Below are 16,454 nucleotides of genomic sequence, written 5' to 3' on the forward strand. Positions count from 1 at the left end.
AAATTTCTTGGACCTAAAACAAATCACAGAGTCCAAAACCAAAACACAACTGTTTCTTAGTACTCTTACACCCGAAATGCATCAGGCATTATGTAACGCGATTGCTCCCGAGGCACCAGGTGACAGATCGTTTGAAGAACTTTCAGATATACTGCAAAACTGTTTGGAACCTACTCCAAGTGTACTTGCTAACCAAAATAGGTTCATCAGTAAAGTTCAATATACTGAAGAGGGAATTCCTACGTACGCTCGAGATCTAAAACGTTTGGCAATTAACTGTGATTTTAAGTGTTACAACTGTGAACGTTCAGTTTGTGATATGTTCTTGAAGATGCAATTCATGTGCGGATTAAGAGATAATGAAGTGAGAGTTAGGCTTCTTCAAGAAAAAGGAAATACACTATCATTTAAAGAAGTGGTAGAAATGGCCATTTCTATTGAACAGTCCAAACTGGAAAGTTATGCAATAAAACCTAAGTACTCTCATTACGTTACAGAACAAACTAAGGATGTTAACTATGTGAGTAAACAATCTGGGTTAACAAGAAAGAGTAGAAATGAAATCAAACCGCATATTACCTTTCAAGATTTAAGAGGTAAATGTTACAGATGCGGCAGTACTCAACATAAAGCTGATACTTGCAAATTTAAAAATGAATTTTGTAGGAAGTGTAACAAGATTGGACATATTGCGAATGTTTGTCTCACACCCAACAGAGTTAGCAATGCAAGCGAGAAAGATTACAAGTTAAAATAAAATAAAATTGATGTTGAAGATAATAATGACAACGTTCATGAGGTTTACATGATGGGGACACCAAATGTGAATGACAAGTTTATAATTAACGTTTCTATTGAAGGCAAGTCATTGAATATGAAACTTGATACTGGAGCGGATTTTAGCTCATTATCATACAGTGATTTTCTTAAACTTAAACTTAATAAACGTCTATTCAAGACGGAAGTGGAAATGAGAACATACACTGGAGAAATTATAAGGCCTGTGGGAGTCTGTTTTGTTGAATGCAAGTACAGAAATTTCAGTTTTCATGGGAAGCTCTATGTTTTAAAACAAAATGTAGACCCAATTTTTGGACGTGAGTGGCTCCGAGAAGTCAAGATGGATTGGGCTGACATAAAACTTACGGATACTAACACATCAGAGGAACTTGATAAACTCCTAACAAACTTTCAAGGCAGAAATCGGTGAAATAAATTCAGAACAAGGACATATACAGCTAAAGGAAGGGGCAAAACCAATTTTCGTCAAACCACAACAAGTACCTTATGCTCTAAGGAAAGCAGTTGAAGATGAGCTACATAGATTAGAGAGAAGAGGTATAATCTCTAAAGTTGAAAACTCACAATGGGGAACACCAATTGTTCCCGTAAAATAGCCTAATGGATGTGTAAGACTCTGCACTGACTACAAGGTAACAGCCAACAAACTAATATTAGATGAGAAGTACCCTATACCTCGCATACACACATGAGCAAAGGGAAATTTGTGGCTTGTGTTAAGGGAAGAATGGCCTTCATAAATCACCTGAAAATGTCGAAGCTATAAGTAAAGCAAAGAGACCAGAAGATATTACTCAACTAAGAAGTTTCCTAAGACTCACAAATTACTACACACGATTTGTGCCTAACATGTCAACCTATCTGGAACCATTAAACAATCTACTAAGACATGGAAAGAAGTTTACATGGAATAAAGAGTGCGAAGATGCCTTTGTGAAGATCAAAGCTGAAATCACCAGTGAACGAATATTAGCTCATTATGATCCGAGTGAAGCATTGGTACTTGCTACAGATGCGAGTCCAACTGGCTTAGGAGCTTGTTTATCTCACAGATACCAAGATGGATCAGAGAAACCAATAGCATTCGCCTCAAGAACTATCACAAAAGCAGAAAGAAAGTACAGCCAAATCGACAAAGAAGCTGTAGGAATTTACTGGGGTTTGAAGAAATTTTTCGCCTATTGTTATGGAAGACATTTTGTTCTAATAACAGATCACAAACTCCTCGTTTCCATTTTTGATCCTGCAAAAACCTTACCTTCAATGACAGCTTCGAGAATGTTTAATTATGCTCACTTTTTATTAGGATTTGATTACACGATTGAATACCGCAATACAACAGAACACGCTAATGCAGATTTCTTATCTCGATTTCCAGTCACTGAAGTTCCAGAAAATGTAATTGATGATCACAAGCAGTACCTGATAAACCAAGTGGAAGCAATTAAAAAGACAAGAAAAAAGATTAAAGAGGAAACAAGGAAAGATGAAAAACTCACTGTTATTACACTTATAGGATGTTTAATCTGTATGAATTAAATTCACCACTATATGAACTAATATTTGATAATGATTTATTTACAAACGAATAAAGAAGTGGACTAAATCATGACATAGTCAAAACTAACTATTTTCAACCAAACTAGCAACAGCTGTTCAAAATAAATATTAAACAAAGTATAGACCAAAGGCACAGCTAACGCCACATCAGCCCCCTGCAGAGACTGGAAGTCCAGGAAGCTTGAGCTTTACATTTCGACCAGACCGAGTTGTATAGTTTCTGAACAATGCCGGGTTTGGAGGCTTGAGGGATATGTTTGAAGGTTGAGGAGGCTCTTTGATTGTTGGGTGATTACATTTGTCAGGTAACACATATGCAGGCTTCACCCTGTTTAAGCTCACTCGCACTTGTTTGCCATTCTGTGATATTACTAAGGATTTTTCATCACGAGAAATTACAGGATATGGTCCGTTGTAGGGAGGCTGTAAAGCACGTTTCACAGAGTCATCTCTTAGAAAAACATCGGTGCACTTTCTAAGATCCTGAAATACAAAAGTTTTGGGTTTGACGTGGCGTGAAGCTTGGACAGGTCTGATTGAAGACATGTGTTGACGGAGTCGTACAACATAATCAGAAGGATCTTCATGTCTGGGTGCGTCAACAGGGAGATCAAACAATTCTCCTGGAAGTCTCAACTGTTGACCGAAAACAATTTCTGCCGTTGATGCTTGAAGATCCTCGCGGTACGCACTTCTTATACCTAGGAGGACAATTGGAAGAGCTTCCAGCCAGGATGAATCATGATGACACATCAGTGAAGCTTTGAGGTGACGATGGAATCTCTCCACCAATCCATTTGCACAGGGATGGTAACTGCAAGTCCTGATTCTTTCAGAGCCGAAAGTTTTTCCAAGGGACTTGAAGAGGGATGATTCGAATTGGCGGCCTTGATCAGTAGTTATTCTTGAAGGAGCGCCATAACGAGAAAACCAGCACGAGACTAGACCTTCGGCGACTTCTTCTGCAGTAATCCCCTTTAAAGGATAACCCTCAGGCCACCTACTGTAACGGTCTATGACTGTAAGACAGTATTTGTATGGTCCTGCTGGTGGTAAAGGCCCAATTATGTCAACATGGATGTGCTCGAAGCGTGACGATGGTAAAGAAAATGTTCCTAGAGGAGCATGAACATGTCGTGTTACCTTGCAACGTTGGCATCGCTCACAAGTACGAGCCCAGTTACGACAATCTTTTTGAATACTTGGCCAGACAAATCGATCTGCTACAAGTTTTGCAGTAGCTTTAATACCTGGGTGGCTGAGGTCATGTAGCGAACGAAATACCCTCTTCCGTAGTTCAACTGGAATAAAAGGTCTTTGGGTCCCTGTGGAATTGTCACAAAAGATGAATGAGTTTGTTCCAGGGATTAGGATCTTCTGTATTTTGAGAGATGAATTGTTGTTGTTTATGAGGTTGATGAGTTCGTCATCTGAGCTTTGTGCTTTGGCAATTGACTCAGGATCCAATGAACATGAAATAGCCTCTACACGTGATAAAGCATCGGCAACAATGTTTTCTGAACCTCCGATGTGTTTTATGTCTGTAGAAAACTCGGATATGAATGAAAGCTGACGTAGTTGAACAGGTGGAAGTTTCTCACAACGTTGATGAAAAGCAAAGATGAGTGGCTTATGATCCGTAAAAATGGTAAATGCTGTGGTTTCCAAAAAATGACGAAAATGCTGTACTGCTTCATACACAGCAAGAAGTTCACGGTAGTACGCTGGCCAAGAGCTTTGCTTTGGTGAAAGTTTCTTAGAGAAGAATCCAAGTGGCTGCCAGGAATTTTCAACAAATTGTTGAAGGCAAGCTCCTACACTAATGTCAGAGGCATCTGTAAACAGTCCAAGAGGGGCGTCATGTTTCGGATGAAATAGGAGTGTCACTGACGACAAACTAGACTTGCAAGCTTGAAACGCTTCCTCAGTCCCTGGGGTCCAAGGCACAGGAAGTGATCCCTTGCTATTTGCACCACCAAGCAGAGAGTGTAAAGGTGCTTGGAGTTCTGCGGCTTTAGGTAAGAATCTACGATAGAAATTGATCATACCTAGGAACCGTCGAAGACCACGCATTGTCTTAGGTAGTTGGTACTCCTGAAGAGCAGATATTCGGTCTTGTGGAGGGTAGACACCTGATGCTGAAACTTACCCTAAAAACGTCACTTCAGGCATTGCAAAAACACACTTGGACGAGTTTACAATAACGCCATAGGAATGGAGTCTTTTGAACAAAGTCCTAAGATGTTGCTCATGCTCTTCAATTGATCGGGAAAACACTAAAATATCATCAATGTAGCTGAACGTAAAATCTAGGTTTTGGGTTACTTCATCTATGATTACGTAACCCAAAAGTCATGAATGGAAACTCGAAAAGGCCGAATGGAGTTGTGATAGCAGTTTTGCATATGTCATCTGGGTGTACAGGGATTTGTTGGTATGCTTTTACTAGATCTATAACAGAAAATACGTTACAGCCTGAAAGATTATTTGAAAAATCATGAATATGTCGAACAGGATACCTGTCAGGAGTGGTGCGTGCATTTAATGCACGGTAGTCTCCACACGGTCTCCATCCATTTTCTCCTTTTGGCGCCAGATGCAGGGGTGAAACCCACGGACTGTCTGATGGACGTGCAGTACCACATTTGACCATGTCGGCAAATTCACTTTTTGCAATGCTGAGCTTTTCGGCGGCCAGTCGTCGTGGACGGCAGAATACAGGAGGTCCTGGAGTCGTGTGTATATGATGTACTGTCTGGTGCTTCACTTCTCGAGGCAATCCTGGAGGGCGAGTAATTTCAGGGAACTCATTCAAGATTTTTGAGAGGGGAGAAGTAGTGACTACGGATTTAACGCTACTTTGAGTCGTAACGGAAAGTTGTCCTCCTGTAATAAGTCCAGTTGTGGCATCGTGAAGTCGCAAAAATCGACAGTCAGGAAGCAAATGGTAGTAACTGAGGAAGTCCGAGCCAATGATTGGAACACTGACATCTGCAACTGTGAACTGCCATGCAAAACTACGGCGTAGGCCTAGGTCCAATGTCATAGAACAGGTTCCGTAAGTCTTAATAGTACTACCGTTGGCGGCACTTAGTTCAAAGTCTGTAGATGTGCGACGGTCTCGTAGAAGACGTTTGGGATAACATGAAACGTCAGAGCCGGTGTCGATCAAGAACCGGAGATTCGACTTTTGATCTGAGACAAAAATTCTGCGGCTGGGTGCTTGACAGTCAGTCGCCGCTGTTACTGGCCGTCCTTGGAGTTTCCCGCGTAAGAGCAAGGAGAAATACATTTTGACGCGTGCTCACCAAATTTAGCATGATACCAGCAGATATGGCTTGTAGATCTGTGCTGATCTTTATTCGTGTTCTGTGATGTTTTCTTGTCATGATTGGTCGAATGATTGTGCCGGAGGGATACTTCGAGAGCGTCAATCCTCTGCGTCAGTCTCGCAATAGCAGCAGTGAGGTCGTCATTAGACTGTTTGTGTTCACAAGATGTCGTAGCATTTACTGATACTTGTGGTGTTCTTGTAGAAACTTCGATGACTTTATCGGCTATGTCTGCAAGTTTATCAAGTGGAAGTTCATTTTGAGCTGTGATAATCGCTTGAACGTTAACAGGGAGACGACGTAGCCAGAGTGCTCGAAGGATGTTGTCCTGTAGTTGGGCTGGACCGATCAGAGTACGTAGGTGGCGTAAGAACTGCGATGGCTTGCGGTCTCCGATATCTTCGTCGCTTATTAACTGCCGGACGCATTCTTCTTCGCTAGTAGAAAGCCTTTCAATAAGCTTCGAACGAAGTACCGCGTAACGATTCCTTGCAGGCGGATTTGTGATGATGTCCTCTACTTCTACTGCGTAACGTGTTTCAAGCTGAGAAACGACGTAGTGGAACCGAGTGTCATCGTTTGTGATGCCTGAGATGGCGAACTGGGAATCTACCTGAGCAAACCATAGACTAGGACTATCGGCCCAGAATGGTGGAAGCTTTACTGCAACTCGATTAACTGATATATTACCAGGGTCGTTGCGTTGCTGATCGTTGGTTGAGAGTTCATTTTGTTGCTCTCGTAGATTCGCCAATTGAGCTTCGATTTCTTCTAGCGACATTAGTAATATTGAGGAAGGAATGTCGTACTTCTTGTTGTCGTTGTTCGGGGTCACCAATATATAGGATGTTTAATCTGTATGAATTAAATTCACCACTATATGAACTAATATTTGATAATGATTTATTTACAAACGAATAAAGAAGTGGACTAAATCATGACATAGTCAAAACTAACTATTTTCAACCAAACTAGCAACACAGCTGTTCAAAATAAATATTAAACAAAGTATAGACCAAAGGCACAGCTAACGCCACACACTATTTAAACACAGGGAAGAGTTTAAAATAACTTGGATTAAGTGACAATGAGTTTTGCTTAATGGGTGGCTGTGTGTTCAGAGGGAATAGAATCTGTGTACCTTTAACATTAAGAAAACAAGTTCTAAACGAGTTGCATGCCGGTCATATGGGCATGACGAAGATGAAACTTCTGGCTAGAAGTTACTGCTATTGGCAAAATATTGATCAGGAGATAGAAAATTTAGTCAAACATTGTTATTCATGCCAACAGAAACTCAAAAGTCCACCTAAGAAAACGATCCATCCATGGGAACCTCCAAGCGGGCCATGGGAACGTATTCACATGGACTTTGGAGGACCACTAAAAGGCTGGAGTTACTTCATTGTTGTCGATGCTTACAGTAAATGGGTAGAGGTGATCCCGACTAAATCGACAACAACTGACTGGTGCTTAAAACAACTAGACAAACTATTTGCAACATTTGGTTTTCCTCATGTCCTTGTTTCAGACAACGGGACTCAGTTTACATCAACTTTGTTTGAAAATTACCTCAAGAAGTATCAAATAACACATAAAAACAAACAACACAAATAACAAATCGCTCCTTTTTGTCTGAAATCTAATGGTCAAGCAGAAAGGGTAGTTCAAACGGTGAAGAACCTCTTACATGCTTATGGGGGAGGACACAATGAGGATAAGATAAACATGATATTGAAACAGATAAGGAAGACACACCATTCGGCGACAGGACAATCTCCATACTTGCTTATGTTTGGGAGTAACATAAGAACCAAAATGGACTTAATGGTTGAGATTAAACCTACCCTGCAAAATAAAAGTCAAGTTATAACTAGAAGAAGTTTCTCAAAGGGACAAGGTGTATAAATGAGAAATTACTCAAACATCTCAGGAGAAAAGTGGTCAACAGGAACAGTAGAAAGCTTGGCTTGTGTTTGCTTGGGCATGTTTACATGTAGCCTTATGGGAGCGTTCACACGAGCGATCGGCTAGTCGAGCTGCAGCTCGCATTCTTACCTTTGTTCTCATTGTGCACCAGTGATGGAACCGAGTGGTTTTGATATCTATATTTTCACCTATTTCGTAGACATGTCGCTCGTGTGAACCGGTGTGATCCTGTGGTCCGCTACCCAGTCGTGCTTACCTAGTGCTTACCTAGTCCAAGCCTAGTCTGCTAGGTATGTCGTTCGTGTGAACCGGGCCTAAGAGACACTGCGACCAACTAAGAGCAGCTTAATAGGGGGGAGGATTGCCAAATGCTTAAATAATCAGATGATTATTGTTGTTTTTATCTGTTATTGTTTACATTGATATTTTGTGTTGAATTAGTTCTACAATAAAGTTTAACAATTAATTTACGTGTATTTTGTATATTTTATGAAGATATATCAAAACCTATCATGTTGTAAATGTTATGTTGTAAGAATTCGTAATCAAATTTTAATTGGAATTAAGAAAGTGTGATATTTTATCAATAAATAAATGAATTGGATTTCACCACAAATAATAATTGAAATTTAAGCTGTTAAGTACGGTAGAATACATCCACCTAACACTTTAAAACTAGTAACGAGCTTGAAATAACGATTACACAAAACGGCCAAAGCAAATAAAAACAGCAAAATGTACTCAGACAGCAAAGAGAAAGTGAAATGACCGAACATGGAGGGTGGCAGAGTGTTCGTTCAATTCGGGTAAGGGCATTGCCTTCAACACAATGCCCCACAACCCCTAGGCTACAGACTATGATTTACAGCATCTATCTGCTAGAGGGAAGCAGGCACCAGTTGATGTGTCAGTAATAAAGCGATTATGAGACATTGCTGCTGGAAAACGGGGTTATATATTTGATAGGCCTATGGTAAGTGTGATATAACTGGTACATGTCCTTTAGTTCCGTTATCATCAAATTTTATAATAAGCTATTACCATAGAGGCTCATGGTGAGACCTGTACCCGTGATCGATTTACTTTTTCGTTTCGATGTCCCCAGAGACTAAAATCAGAAGCCTCGCGGGCCGTCCAATGGGATCCAAGCACGAATATTTTTGGCCAGTGTTGCCGAAAGTGTAGTACCTATATCGTAATGGTACCATAATGTCGTATCCTATGATTAATTAGGAGTAAGAGCAACGTAGTCGATAAAATAAATATATTTAGAAGTATGTTTAACATTATTCTTATGATTATTAGGGTGGAAAATGCATTATAGTCTTACCATAGACTAACCAACACAAGTAAACTTTACATCCTAATGTAAACTTTGAAACTTGTTTTTCTTGTCTAGTTCATGTCCGGTGACACTGATCGCTAGTGTCGACAAAATTGTGTTTCTATTATTTTATAGTTAACTTCATGATTTGTTCTTTTAGAACGTTTTATTTGGTTAAACGAGGTTTAAAATTACTGAAAACAAGAAACAATTGTAAACAAAACACGACCTCTAAAGACATCTAAAATTACTTGATCTTATCCAAAAACAAAGATATTGTCTATTGTGTAGCTCAGTACTGGGGAACGTTGAACCGAGCAATGGCTTGGTATAGTTTATATCGATTGTGAAAGCAATATAAAGGAAACCCAACACTCAAATCAGGAAAATCCGTCAATTCGTTTGTTAAGAATCGTGAATTAAAATAATCCTGTCACGTGTTATTATATGAATATTATATCTTCTCCGATTTTTTACTAGTGGTGCTTAGGTGTACAATCTAAAAACGGTTTTAAAACATGTAACATTATTGCTAAATATTCAACAAATTTTAGAATTAGGCAACTATTTATTAGTAGGCCTACAATGCTTTGGTTCAAACTATTAGGCCTGGATAAAAACTTAGTCTATGTCCAGGGCCGTCCCTAGGGTTAGCGGCGCCTGGGGCAAATGTGGTCGTGGCGCCCCCCCCCCCAGGAATAGTCGCATTCACATATATTAATACTATGTTAATTAGGGATAGACGGGATTAAATTTTTAATTCGGGACGGGATTTTTCCTGTGCATAAAAAGAAAGTCTTGAGTAGCCTATTGCAGTTACCAAAAAAGACAAACAAAATCAATTTTACCATTTATGGCACTGATCTATCAAAAGCAAAAAAGGGTAAAAATTTACAGGCATAGAAACTTGTGACTCGCGGTCGAAATGTCTCGCGATCACAGCGTGATCGTCGGTATGACTCGCGGTCACGGCGTTATCATCGGTATGACTCGAGGTCACGGCGCTATTGTCAGTATGACTCGCGGTCACAGCGTGATCGTCAGTATGACTCACAGTCAAAGCGTGATCGTAGGTATGACTCGCAGTCACGGCGTGATCGTTGGTATGACTCGCAGTCACGGCGTTATCGTCGGTATGACTCGCAGTCACAGCGTGATCGTCAGTTGAGTTACAAGAACTTTTGAACCATAGCTTTTACCAGAATTGGGGGTTGCACTATGTTGTTAAGAATTAAAAGGATTATCACATACTAAATTCAATCAAAACAGGTTTTTTCTTTAGAAATTAAGATTTTCTCTTTTTTCATGGCTTTGGATGGAAAGGATTTTATAGAAAACTAGCTGTAACCCGCGGGCTTTGCCCCGTTTAACTTCTTAATTTTCAAGATGATCTCGTTCGCATGGCTCAATCACGTCCTGGTTGAAGTTCGTTCGCTACGCTCACTCACCTTTAGGTTGGAGCTTGTTCGCTGCGCTCACTTGCCTTCAGGTTAGCTCGTTCGCTACGCTCACTTGCCTTCAGGTTAGCTCGTTCGCTATGCTCACTCACCTTTTGGTTGCAAATTAGCTGTTGTTATAAATGTAAAAGAAATAATAGTGCTGCACCCTGTTGGTAATCCTTGTAACTTAAATAACATCATAGAACAGAACCAACTTGTTTGAAATAGCTGTTAAGATTCATTAATTCCATTTCTCATAAGGTTATCATGGGAAACTCCAGAGCCACTGGGGCGGAGCCGATTGGACGGATCACGAAATTGATGGTGTATAAACCTATTCCATGAAATTCTACACGTATGTACCAAGTTTCGTGGCAATCAGTTCAGCGGTGTCTGAGTTTATCACTGCCAAACATATATATATATATTATATATATATATATATATATATATATATATATATACAAACATCCTCTTTTATACTTATAGATAGCATAATTTAAAATACAGTAGGATCTCGTTAATCCGGCCCTATATGGGGATTAGTAGGGCCGGATTATAGAAAATGCCGGATTAGTGGAAATGCATCAGAAATTGAAGTGGTTTTACAATAAACAACATTTTAATGCTTACGAAAACTATGATAACAATCATTTGAATTTCTGTACAGTATAGGCCTAATGAAATGTTGTTTAATGTATTATTGTGAAAAATAAACAGTGATATGAAACAGCAAACAACCGTACGGTACAATATCAGACAATGAACAAAGATAATCACTAAATGCTGTACGTGTACAAAATGAAAATTACAGAATTTTAGGCCTACTGTACACTTTACATGTAAGACCTACTTAAACAGCAGCAAAATAGTTTGTAATATTTTTCTGATTCTTTGCATTAAAAGAAAGTTTTAAAACATTTTCCTGGAGCCTCTTTAGTGTCATAATATCGGAAGCCGAAGCACCGTTTTCTTCCGCCCAAGTTATTGCAGTTGCGTAGGCACAGAGCGCCGAATCCGTGTTGACAGTGTGTGCAGCTGCAGCTGTCGACGTACTGGCTCCGCCCACTCCGCCCTCCTCGTCCCCCTCCTCCACGTCACTGCCGTCTAGAACATCTTCGATGATTTCATCGTCTGTCATGATTTGACACTGCTCGTCGTCTGCTCCGTCTAACCAGGCGGTAACATCGGCTGATGTCAGATCTTCTGGATCGTCTACTAACTGTTCGGCTATTGCTTCTCTCAAGTCATTTAGCTCAGCATCTGTTGTCACTGTCGTTTGAGGATTTGATTGTCTTCTGTAATCATCTAATAAATCAAGAGAAGGCCACAACTTCGCCCATGAACAAACAATTGTTTTTGTTGCAAGTTTTTCCCATGCGCTTGCAAGATTAAAAACAACATCTTTCAGGTTGGTTTCCTTCAGAGCTGTAACAACACCCCCCTCTTTTGACAAAACACTGTACAAAAGGGTTTTTTTGTAATTCGTTTTTATAGTTTGGATCACATTTTGGTCCATGGGCTGGAGTATCGGAGTTACATTTGGGGGCAAAAATAAAGCAGTGATTTTTTCAACCCTACTTTTTAACTCATCCTCATCTGGATGTCCAGGACAATTATCGAGCAACAAAAGGGTTTTTTGAGGCAGTTTCTGTGTTTTCAAAAACTCTTTTACTGATGGAACAAAAGTTTGATTAAACCATTCCGAAAAAAGAGTTGTCATCCATCCTTTTGTAAAGTTTGTGTATGTAACTGGCAACTGTGTGTTTTTGAAAGCCCTTGGCTTTTTGGCTTTCCCAATAACAAGCAATTCTAATTTATGCGTGCCACTAGCATTACAACACGGCATAAAAGTTACTCTATCTTTGGCCAACTTACGACCAGGGGCACTAGCTTCCTCTCTATGAACGAATGTTTGTTTCGGCAAAAGACACCAAAACAGACCACTCTCGTCAGCATTGTAGATCTGATCTGGGCCTAAGTCCATTTCATCCACGATTTCTTTAAATTTTTCAATAAAAGGTTCTGCAGCCGCTACATCACACGAAAGCCTTTCACCAGTCATAGTTAGCAGTCGAATTCCAAAGCGTCGTTTGAATTTATCCAGCCACCCAACACTTGCATGGAAGTCGTCCTTTTTCATGATTTTGTTATAGAACAGTTTCGCCTTTTCCATTATAATATCACCTGAAATTGGCGTGTGTCGGCTCCTTTCTTGCATGAACCAATTATAAAGTGCGTCTTCTACTTGCGGAAATTCGCCTACTTTTAATGTCTTTCTTACCTTCGAAGATGATTCACTACTCCTCTTAAAGAATGATTCGATTTGCTCCTTCTTCTTCTTTATGTCGTGTATAGTTGCACGGCCGATATTGTATTCCTTAGACAGATGAGCCAACTTTTCACCCTTTTCCAAACGTTTTAAAATCGTATACTTTTTATCTAAAGTCAGCGTTACATGCTTACGTTTTCCCGACATCGCACTACACTTGTAGATTGTATAGTATATACACTGCACAGTACTCACAACACTACCTTCACTCAACTCACACGCTACGCACTGTACGCAACTACCCGTAGCAGACATCAGTCGTCAGTGTACTGCTGTTGTGAAATATGGACACTCGCGTTTTCAAATCTAGACATGAAAATTTACTGAATAATCGTCGGAAACACAGTGCCGGATTACTGGACGTGCCGGTCTAATGAAAGGCCGGATTATAGAGACTCTACTGTACATCTTGAACCGTAATTTTTACAGAAATTGGATTTATACTATTTTGTTCAGAATTTAAAGGCCTACAACATAGGCTACTATTTATTTTCAAAATCGTTTGCGTCATTTTAAAGATAATCCGTTTTTTTCATTATTTTATGGGAAAATCGACATTAAAAATCAATTTTAAAAAAAAGGAAAAAAAGGCCGAAGAAACCAAGGATTAGTACCTAAATACCAAATTTAATCAAAATCTGACCCAAAGTGTCAAACACATAAACACATACAGACACACCAACACACACACACACACAGACATCAAATCAAAAACCACTTTTTTGGGCCCTGGGGACCCAAAACGGATATATATAGACTCAAAACTCATACTCGAAAATTTTGACGTAAACAATACTTTATACTAATAGGGAGAGAAAGTAAAAAAAGTTGTCAAAGATTTGCTACACCCTCCTGTATAAACTCGTACCGTACTAAGCATACGGACAGTACGTGCAAAGGAGTAAACAAAACAGGGTATCGCGGGCGCGACAGTAGCCTACTACATCAGGAGCAATGACCTAAATCGCATTCACACAGCTGCGCTGCCGCTGAGTACAAAAAGTCTAATCCAACAGTCAAGTCTAGTCTGGTCCGCCGCTAAGTTCAGTCCAGTCCAATTGGCAGCAACTGTAGCGCACCAGGCGACGGTTCCATGAACTTTGTGGTGACGGTGCTGCGATCTAAGTAGAGGGGTCAGTATTACGTGCACCCACGGTGGACAAAGTCAAAGTCAAAGTATTTTTTATTTCCAAATTTTTACAAATTTGATTGAAATATAAAACAATTTCTTAGCAGGTATCTTAAAAATACAAACTGACCTTTTGATGATAAGAACATACTTAGACAAATACTAAAATGCACACTAAAACACAATGAAAATTTAAATCTTACCTACAACTTAATCTATATGGAAATAAAATACTAACGTGCTAGGAAAGAATTTCCTGCTCGCACGTAGGAGTTACAAGTCTGAATACAAAGTGATTAAAATATAGTATTAGCTAACATTAAATGACAATATAAGTTAGATGGCCCATCTTGACAAATTTTATATACAATTCCTGTTTATAGAAAAATAGGACATAAAGGTTAACAAAGGTCTTGAGATTTAACAAAAAATCTTATTGAACAGATGTTTATAAAAAGTATTCTAAAATAAGAAGCCCCTGCTACAGACTAAACATAATTTTTAATATATAACCACAGAATCTCTTGTTGTTAAGTGATGTTCCAAATTATCCTCGATAAATTACTGAAAATTTGAAAACAAATGCAAAGATAAAAATGTTTCTATATTGTGTCCTCTTCCCGTAGCAAAGCATGGGTACAACAGCTAGTATATTATAACTGAACGATTGATTAAAAAACTAAATTAATATATGGATGGATGAAATTAAATTTGGGATGTTAATTTGTTACAAGAGTGTCAAAAGTTAAAAGATGGACAGCCTGCAATGAACCAATAATTTTAATTTTCAGGCCATGTTGGCAGCTGTGCGCCATACATTTATTACACTTGAAAGCCTACCTGTTTGTTCTTAGCTTGGTCTTCTGGTGGAATAGTCTCAGCTTTCCTTTTTCTTCCCCTTTTCTTGGTAGGTGTCATGGAAGAACTATCCAAAACTTTTTCTATCAGCTCTTCTCTTGTGAATGATTTAGGAAGCATCAGTGGAAAATGGATTGTGAAAAATTCTATACGCTCTTCCCTAAATAAGGAAACAAGAATTATTGTTATGCCAGCATTTAATATTAAAGTGGAAAGTTATTAATGCAGTTGATAATTGATAAAAACTGCATAAACTAAATACAAGATTGCCAACAAAAAATCCAATTACTATTTAAATATGTAAGTAACAAAAACTATTGGAAGTATTGTCTGATCACAAGGCCTACTGCATACTTAGATTCAGGATGTCTATAACAATTTTTAAACTTCCTGAAATTTGCTTACAAGTTCTATCCTTTTTATTAATATATAAAATGATCAAAAAATTCCAAAAAAAACCCATAGTGGATGGTCAACACAAGAGTTAGGAAATAATCACTTCCACTGTACTTGGGAGTTAACCTATTCGTGTACATTATTAAATTTATTAAATTGGTTGTTATTTTTTAAGGCCATTAACCAAATATATTAGTGATGGGCGGATCCAAGAAAATGTCGGTACCGAATCCGGATCTTGAAAAATTTGGATCCGGATCCAGATACACACTGTCATAAGGGCGGATTAAAACGTAATTAACAGAATGCCAATTTAAATCATACTGTTTAAAATTAAATTGGTAATGTTTAAAGGTTAATATATCTTATATATTGAGTAATCACCAGTTGAGCCCATAATCCTCATTTTTTGGGGACACTAAAACTTTTCAAAATCATAAAATAAAACTTTGTGCTAAGTTTGCACCACCTCCAGGGTATCTCTGTATACTTTACTATAGTTCGATCTTGAGTATGCTATATCATGGTTTTTGCATGCAGCATTCAATTTATTTTTGCCTGGATCACCTCTTGTTCATTTCTTCCTTAAATTCGCTCCAGGTCCACAGTACTGATAGCCGGGTATGTGAAGTTCTACAGGTAAAATACCCTTTGTCTGTGTACAAGATGACTATACTGTGTTCTAACTTAGAAAAATATTAGATGGGGGAGTCTTGACTTTTTATTCACCCTGTATGTACACAGATAATCTTCTTGTACACAGACACAGGGTATTTTACCTGTAGAATTTCACATACCCGGCTATCAGTACTGTGGACCTGGAACGAATTTAAGGAAGAGATAAGCAAGGGGTGATCCAGGCATAAATAAATTGGATGCTGCACGCAAAAACCACGATATAGCATACTCAAGAAGATCGAAGGATAGTAAAATTAGATCAGTGGCTGACAGCTTATTTGCTTATATTGCAATACTATTACTATATATTGCAATACTACTACTCTAGTATTGGTGAGAGAGCTACCGCCTGGGCAGTTACTAACATAATGAAAACTAAAGCAAAACTTGGTGGGGGAAAAGGGAAGACTTCAAAAATTAAAAAACAAATAAGATAGAAAAACCTGTTAGGAAAAATAAAAAAAAATCCTAAATGTGCCTGCAAGAGGAAAAATAAAAGTGGTAAGTGGTAAGTGGTTCTATTTTAGACCTTATACAGGATCTGGTAGTAAAAGTAAAAAAAAAATACTCATAGGAAATAATTGAAAGACTTCCAGAAAAACCATTAAGCAGTTTGGACATAAAACTTGCTGCTGATTTTAAGTTGCCTTATTTTAGAGGAGTCTTCTTGTACACG

At 38.7% G+C, this 16,454-nt stretch overlaps 1 protein-coding gene across 2 annotated transcripts in view; it reads right to left on the reverse strand.

Moving 5' to 3' along the window:
* The window catches only part of LOC128983657 (histone-lysine N-methyltransferase NSD2), a 179,039-nt gene that overhangs the window by 130,042 nt on the left and 32,543 nt on the right, over positions 1-16,454 (reverse strand). For both annotated transcript variants that reach the window (XM_054403032.1, XM_054403033.1), the window contains exon 5: positions 14,687-14,864. In XM_054403032.1, coding sequence (XP_054259007.1) covers positions 14,687-14,864 — 178 coding nt within the window. The remainder of the gene's footprint in view (positions 1-14,686; positions 14,865-16,454) is intronic.

Source organism: Macrosteles quadrilineatus, unplaced genomic scaffold (genome assembly GCF_028750875.1).
Source record: "Macrosteles quadrilineatus isolate MER2022 unplaced genomic scaffold, UCM_ALF_1.0 Scaffold_1__1_contigs__length_201487025, whole genome shotgun sequence".
NCBI classification, from domain to species: Eukaryota; Metazoa; Arthropoda; class Insecta; order Hemiptera; family Cicadellidae; genus Macrosteles; species Macrosteles quadrilineatus.